The following is an 8138-nucleotide window of genomic DNA, read 5'->3' as shown; positions in this document are numbered from 1 at the left end:
ATTAAGTTTTTACTTTCAGCTGCATTACCACACAACATTTAGGTAACTTCGGTAGTTGATTTGAGGGGGGATGAGGAGGGATGAGGGGGGATGCCATCCACCTTGTTAGCAAAATGACCAGAATGCATCCCCATGTTAACCTGCCATCCCCTAGTAGCAGAGAGACTACAGGGGCAGAGGGGTTGTTTAGTTGAATGTTAGTCCAGTCTGCCTGACTCATTGATCCTTTGTCTCACTGAGGTTTGTGCAAGTTAGAATCTATGGCCCTGAAATATTAGCAGCCTAACTGTGCTGTGTATTGATAAATGCATGGTGCTGTCTGTGGTGCTGAAGTAGGAGATGTATTTGTAATTGTACCTTTTTCTCTTGGTCCCGCCCTCTGTCAGTTTTGTCTTGGATCAATAATATTCTCTAAACTTTAACTATAAATACTCAATTCTATACTATATTGTCGCCTATATACTCTATAGTGTAGCTTCACCTTCATGATCAAAGTGACAAATCAAAGTAGCAACGTGTTGTTGCAGAAGAGCGAGAGGATCATAGAGACACACTGCTGCCTGTAGTATTCCTATAATATTTCTATGATCATTCTGCAGCGTCTGTGCTGTTGAAAATACACCCTCAGACCAAGCCACCTGTGTAACAAAATATTTTAGGGGAGACATGACTACAGATATAGTTTTTACTATAGATGTTTGGTGTAACCTGGGAGTGGAGCGGGTAATGTGACTGAGGAAATTAACCTCTGCTGACCGCATTGCACTCAGCTGCTATGGTTACATAAAAGTTTATATTGTCAAAACTACAGTGTGTTTTAAAAAATAAACAATATTAAAATGCTTAATGTCCACATCCAGTAGGCTTACAAAAAATATGTATTTAGCCTAATAGAAGTTCTATTAAATGGAAATTATAATCATAATTATAATATCAAGAATTAAGATAGGCCTATATGATAATTCTGCAGACTTACTGGGAGGGTTAGGGTAACCCTAATTGGGTTGGGCCATCCCCCCTGTTAAAAATTAACAAATCATCTACTGGGTAATGTAAGTAGAAAAGCAGACAGCAAAAGGAGAACGTCAGAGAGAGAGAAATAATAGATGAGCAATAAAGGTCCCTGGCCAGAACTGAACCAGGGACGTTGCTGTTATTGTAGCATGCTGCTGGATGCTCTAACAGTGAGGTAACTTTGACAAAAATAAAACAAGATACAAGTAAGTTTCATATCTCTTCAAGTTGATTTTCATTTCTTACTGAAATGTGTGGAAACTAGTGGCTGGCATCTGTATAGAGTATAGAACATGATTTATTGAATCAAAACATGCAAAAATCATGGTTTGTCTTTTAAGAAACAAGAAAAACTGCAAAATATTGATGATCTACTGCCATCTTTTCTTCATGTGTTGTTCTTCATTCCTTGGTGAAATTCTGTATTTAGAGTTGAGGACATTCTAACTCACCAAGTAAACATTTTAATGTTTGTGATTAAACAGGAAATGCTCAAGCATAAGTAATCAAATTGTATGACACACTGCAGATTGTGAAATAATCTTTTTGTGTTTATTATGTACACATACAAAGAACATAACAGGGAGAAATTATCAACATGAAACAGAAAAATCATGTCCTAAACTTCACATTGTTTTGGCTCGTGAACAGCAACAAAAGTAATTAGATCGAAACAACCCTTTTTTCAAGTTCAGCCTGTTTCTTTCTGCTCATTCACAGCTGAAACATCTTTAACAAATGAAATCAGACTTTGTAAATTATATCTCTGACTCTAAACCTTTCACTCACACAGACCGTGTTTCTGTTTCTGTCCGGGTCACTCGTTGTAGCGTGACAGTTTGAGTCGGGGGATGATGTTCATGGACTGCAGCTCCTGGAACAGCAGTTTGCAGGCGTACGGGATACGCAGGGAGGAAACGTGGCAGGATGACTTACAGTAGTGGCACCTAAAAGAGAAGGGAATGAAAATCAGACTGGATGCACACCGGAAGAGCACGACTGTATTTCTGTCAGATCTGAGGACTTGTACAGAGCTGATGATTAGCAAAAATGATCCGGTGCTGTGCGCTTACAGATTCAGTCTGACCATCCAGACTGATCCAACCAGCTGTGATCATATCGGACATGTCCTGTTTTTTTGCCTGCACTATTTATAAAACCAGCGTATCAGATGTTATTCAAGAAGTCCTGTTCTAACTTACATTTACCTTGATAACAAGGTAATGATAACAAGACATACTTTTGTAACCCAGTCAGTGAAAGACAGAATATAAAGGCACAAGCATGTGACTTTTTTATTTTTTAGGGGGCAGCTCTTAAAAAAGCCTTTACTGGAAAATCTGAAAATGCAAAATTAGATGTCTACAACTATTGAAATGTTACGTTCTTAATTTATTTTCCAGCTTTATTTTGTCTTGAACAAGGATCAGAGTTTCAGCCCGAAGGTGCAGACACAGTAGACAGAGAGGGGTCCAGTTTAAATGATCTGATGTAGAAATGATCAATATAAAGACTATAAAGACACTTCTATCTTTTTAAAGATCCCATCTAACACTTTTAAAGACCTGCCCTCCAATAAATGTGAATTTCCAGTATCGCTAACATAAAATATCCTACACTAAGGTTCTTTCAGTACACGTTAATGCACACTGCATCACGTGAGTTACCATGAGTGACAAACAGTGACCGACAAAAGCTCTGATGTCCTTTGTTCCAGGTGTGTCGCACAGTGTCTCTTCAAATCTTAAGAGCACACGAGCACCTGCAACTAAATAATGTCATCCACTGGTTTCCAGGAGAAACTGATCACCGATAGAAACATCTGCAGCTGTAGACAGAACTTACCACCCAGAATATCCCAGCAGGCCACACTGTCCGCACACATCCACCTCAAAGGCATCACTGGAGATCATGAGGCGCTCCAGCAGTAACATACTCGCTCCGTAGCCGATCAGACAGTCTCGCTCCATCTCGCCCAGACGCAGGCCTCCATCCCTGGAACGACCCTCAGTCGGCTGCCTAACGGACGAATACAGGAAACACAAACAGTTTTACTCAACCTGCTGCATGTTTGGAAGTTTGGATTGTATTCATTTTTATTTGTGACGAAAACATTCAAGAAGTCCAACATAATCATCAATGAAATTCCGGGATGTAAAAATCTTTCATGTGAGGTGCAAACTCAAAGAATAACCACTCTTCACAAACAGGGGTATAATAGTATCAACCGAGTTATATTAGAGAACACTATCAGTTATTTTACCTGGTGAGAACAGCTCTGGGGCCTCGGGCTCTGGCGTGCATCTTGTCCAGGACCATATGCTTCAGTTTCTGATAATACACCGGTCCGAAGTAGATATAAGCCTCCAGAGGTTCTCTGAGGAAAATACAGCCGTCAAACATGGATATCAAACTAATAAACATTTTTCAACGCTACAACATGGAACATGTTCGTTGGTAACATATAAAAATCAGTCATGTATCAAGTAAAAATACAAAACGTTTTCTGGTTAAAACTTTTCAAACATGAGGGATGGCTGCTTCTCCATTTCATCTGATTGTATATTGAACATTTATGGGTTTTTGGTCCAATGATTTGAATCACTTTGTCCTCTGGTACCTGGTTTTATCATGACTTTGGATATTTTACAGACTGAAGGTTTCACCTATTAATCAGAGGTGTGTTATTGTCTTGTGGTGATGCTTTGAAAAGAGGAGTGGCTCTAAGAATCATCCGACGTCCTATATATGACCCTTAAAAGAGGTTCAGGATAGTCTTTGCTCCTGAACCCACTAACGTGGAAGAATTAATAAAATAGTCGCTGTTCACTGAATAAACAAGAAATCCCAACATCACTGACAAAAAACCATTTCAGTTAATGATTACATATCTCAAAGCAATATTCATGTCTACACAGGCTGCGTTTTACAGTGTACTGAAGAGAATAAAAATGAAAGGCAGCCACTGGAAAACGACCTCATAACATGGTTTTTGGAAAACACTGAGCAGTAAAATGACAAGTATTGTGTTTACTACGATAAAACGGGATCTTTTTATTACCCGGTGATTCCTGAGGTGACGTAGTCCTTGCCCTGGTAGTTGTATCCATAACGGATAAGATCCTCACACACATCCTTCACCTTGCTGCCTCCGAAGGCCGTGCCGTAGTGAAACCGGCCGTCCAGGACACCTGCCTTCCCGGCCAGTAGTTCGATCAACTTTCCCACCTGACAGAATCAGATACACCGTTTGAAATCCAGAAATAAAACAACAGCTCTGTTCATAACATAAATCTTTTGTCATTTATATTCTCTCCTGGGACCAAATGTTGATATTGTGGATGCGTTTAGATTACACATGTACCCCTCGGGGTGGGAGCAGCAGTCTAAGGATGACTGATTTCAACAATTCCACTGAGGTCACACCCAGAGGACCCCTGACCCCATCACATAAAAGGAAACACCTACTCTCATTTCACTCTTTGGCCACAGAAGCATCCTCCCGAGCCAAACATTTCTGAGTCTTCCCCATGACAACGGCAGCAAACATGCTGGCACTGACAACTCCGGCAGTAAAGATCATTCAGGTTTTTACAGTGTAAAGGGACAAAACGCAGGCAGAAACACAGCCAAGTCATTCACATTCAGCACCATCCTACTCTTCAGATGTACTGTGCATGTTTGATAAAACTTCCACACTCTGCTACAGGCGGCGGCTTCGCTGGCAGCCGTCTCCGCAGCAACAAATATCTGTTTGTGAACAGTAAGATTGCTGCTTAGCGGCGTCAATGGACGTGTGCTCTGGAAGCCAACGATAACCCAGAGAGGAGAGCAGCTGGGATAATGAGGGTTTTGTCTCAGAAGAGCCGACACAAACTTATGAAGAGCGAAGGTCAACACAGCGACTGAGGTGATTCAGACTGAACTCGCAGAAAAAACCCCCAAAAACCAAACGTCTACAGGTTGTGGATTAGGTGTCAAATTACCACTTTTTTACTACAACAAACATGAATTCATCTTCCCCTTCTGGATCTTTACCAAATTATTATGGTTGAAATGTTTAGTTGAATTAATTAGCAACAGTTTTGACAACTGATGGATCATTTTGGGTCACTTTTCAACACTCACTGAGTCCGTTTTCTCAAAACTGATGATTTATTGCTTTTCTTTGTCCTTTATGTTTAGTATTTAGTTTCTAGTCAAGACATCTGAAAACTGAAACATCTGATCAGTATTGTACTTTTCTGACATTTTATAGAATCCAGTATAGAATAAAAAAACTACTAATAAAGAAAAAAAGACTTTGCAGATTAATCAAGACTTTCTACATTGGGAAGAGCCGTACCGTCATTCTGGAGGGATATCCGTGAGGGTTCATGATGATATCTGGACAGATACCTGTGTCACAGAACGGCATGTCCTCCTGTGGGACGATGAGGCCACAAACACCTGACACACATACACAAACAAATACAAAAACACACATTGAGGTCAATGAACACATCTGGCAAAGAAAAGCAATGAAACGATTACAGCAGGTTGACTGCGCTTTAACAGAAATTACATCACAAAAGTGACATGTAGCATGTAGATTTACCTTCAAGTAATGCTAAAAGAATAAGTCAATTAATCAATTAGTTGACAGTTTAAGACTTTAGATAATTGATTAATCATTTTTATCATCATGAATCAAGTAAAAGTGCCAGAAATCGATGGTTCCAGTTTTTCACATGTGAGGATTTGATGCTGCTCCTTGTTTCATGTGAGCGTAAATGAAATATTTTTGGGTTTTGGACCTGCTGGTTGGACAAAACATGACATTTGGAGACATTACTTTAGACTCTCAGAACTTGTGATGGGTATTTCTTGCCATTTTTGGGGGCCTTTTACAGACTCAACGATTAATAAAAAGCAATTTGACAGATTAACTTAAACAGAAAATATTTTTAGTTGCAGCTCTATCAAAGCCAGCTTTGTCAGTTAGCCTAAAGATGCATTTCTGACCAACAAACTGTAGTAAAACATCACTTAAAATGATGAAGACACAATTCATCATTCTTCAAGCTGTTTTGTTGTCGAATTGCTGCTGGGAAGCTTGGTGTGGACCTCTGGCGGAGCATGACATTTCCATACTCATGTGGACAGACAGGGTCCTCTTTTGATTCACATGACATGGGGGGACGAGCGCCCTGGTAGCCAGGAGTTTAAGTGTGAGTGCAAATGTTTGCTGAGGGGCCGAAGCACTCTTCCCTGGCCAGGGTAAACAGATTGTAGGCCCATTTGCAAATGAAAAAAAGAGAAAGAGGAGAGAAGAGAAGGAGAGCAGGAAGTAGAGAAAGGTGCTTAGCTTGACAGGGAGACTGGGATTACACATCCATGACTTTCAGTTCAACTCAGAGGAAGTGGAGGGGATCAACTGGAGAGGAGAAATTGAATCCGTGCACGTGGGAAAAATTTGCTATTAGCCGGCCACAGCGCAGACTGTTGATGCCTTGCAGGATGTTGTAACAGGATGTTGACTGGGAACAAGTGCAGCGATTTACTGGAAAGTCATCCAACAGCAGGAAGGAGAGAAGGTGAATAAAAGAGCGAAAAGGCGAGTACAGCAGGGCCAGAAGAGAAGGGAAAAAGGGAAAATGAAAAGAAAGAAAAGGCAGTAAAAAAAAAAAGTTTGGATATCAGGGTAAATGTAGGGTGAAAGAGGAATGAGCAGAGGAGGAAAGAAAGTGGAAAATGGTGGAGAAGGTGAACAGAGAGATTCAGAGTGAGAGACACTAGTTCCCATAGCAGACATCCTCGGTGTTGTTTGTTTTGTGTGAAAGTGAATGATAAAAGAGGCATGAAATCAGCAGAGAAAGGCAAGACAACAGCAAGGGTCCACAGCCCTCCATCACGGCTCATACAGCTCCACGCTGGCGGCTTGCACAATGGGCCCCCACTACTGACAACCCCTCCACATCCTCCCCCACCTGCACCCCTGCACAGCCTCTACAGCTGTGTGTGTGTGTGTGTGTGTGTGTGTGTGTGTGTGACCGGTAAATAATTAACTTATTCTGCTCTGCTGACCAGGACTTATGAGACTGGTCATGAGTAGCTGGGAGATCTATTGCTGCGGCCAGATTCACTTCTAATTAAATAAAACCTTGGTTCAGGATTCAAATCTGTCAGTTTAGGTTTCCATTTGAAAATAAAAGAAAAAGTGGTTATTTTAACATACAAACCCCCCCCCCCGGAAACAAAAAAAAACAAAGCTTCACAAGCTTTTCTTAACTCTCTAAAGTAGCTGTGAATGCCTCAACGTGAGTCTGGCTAAAAACAGGCTGTACCTCAGCTGCACATCTGGGCCTTTCCATCCAAATCTCCTCCAGCTAACCCCCCGGCGACCCCTCTCTCTCTTCGTCACTATCTGAGACAGAAGACATTGTCCCATCTAGAGCTGACCGCCCCGTGGCCACCGCGTTAATGAAGAGAGTAAATTATGCATGGCGCCAGTTAGCTTTTTGATTAAAACATCATACAAGCCCTCTATAGGGGAGGTGCTGCAAAACAATGGAGGTTGTAAACACTTTTTCCCCCAGTAGCAGCAGAATACTGCTGGGGTGTAATAAATTTGCATAGTCTGGCACAGGACAAAGAGCCAATTAATTGAAAAGAGCTCTTGAAAGATGAGGACAGGAGGGCAGTGACAGAGCAACAACGACCGGGACTTGACTCAACAAACGCTCAGGCACAAGTTTTTTTTCTTGTTCAGTCACGTACAATCTTTCACAACAGGTCCAAATCTGGCCTCAGAGAGGTGAATATTAATGAAATCCTTTGTGTTGTTATAATGCAGGTTTGAGCTCAATATGCAGCTGAAGATGATGGTGTGACGGAGCTGAGGATGGCACCTTTCTGTCCGTGCCGACTGCTGAATTTGTCTCCTATCTCTGGCCTCCTGGTCTGCCTCAGAAGGATCTTGATGAGGAAAGCATCTTCGGCGTTGGATGAGATCATGACCTTCTCGATGTATGAGTCTGTGGAGCCTTTATAGCTGCAGAAAGAGAACGAGAGAATACACTCCTTAATTTTCTTTACAGCAGGATTAACTCTAAGAAACTTTACAAGGGCTCAAGTTTTGTGCT

General features: G+C 41.4%; 1 protein-coding gene across 1 annotated transcript in view; it reads right to left on the bottom strand.

The window, feature by feature from the left end:
* Positions 1–1544: 1544 nt before the first annotated feature.
* polr3b (polymerase (RNA) III (DNA directed) polypeptide B) overlaps positions 1545–8138 on the bottom strand; it is a 25820-nt gene continuing 19226 nt past the window's right edge. The window contains exons 23-28 of the mRNA XM_067589416.1: positions 7905–8047; positions 5360–5463; positions 4076–4242; positions 3278–3391; positions 2860–3033; positions 1545–1961 (exon numbers count right to left, since the gene is read on the bottom strand). Coding sequence (XP_067445517.1) covers positions 1832–1961; positions 2860–3033; positions 3278–3391; positions 4076–4242; positions 5360–5463; positions 7905–8047 — 832 coding nt within the window. The 3' untranslated portion in view covers positions 1545–1831. The remainder of the gene's footprint in view (positions 1962–2859; positions 3034–3277; positions 3392–4075; positions 4243–5359; positions 5464–7904; positions 8048–8138) is intronic.

This window comes from Thunnus thynnus, chromosome 5 (assembly GCF_963924715.1).
Source record: "Thunnus thynnus chromosome 5, fThuThy2.1, whole genome shotgun sequence".
Taxonomy (NCBI): domain Eukaryota; kingdom Metazoa; phylum Chordata; class Actinopteri; order Scombriformes; family Scombridae; genus Thunnus; species Thunnus thynnus.
The sequence above is the reverse complement of the archived record's forward strand: the minus strand, read 5'-3'. Positions and strand labels throughout refer to the sequence as shown.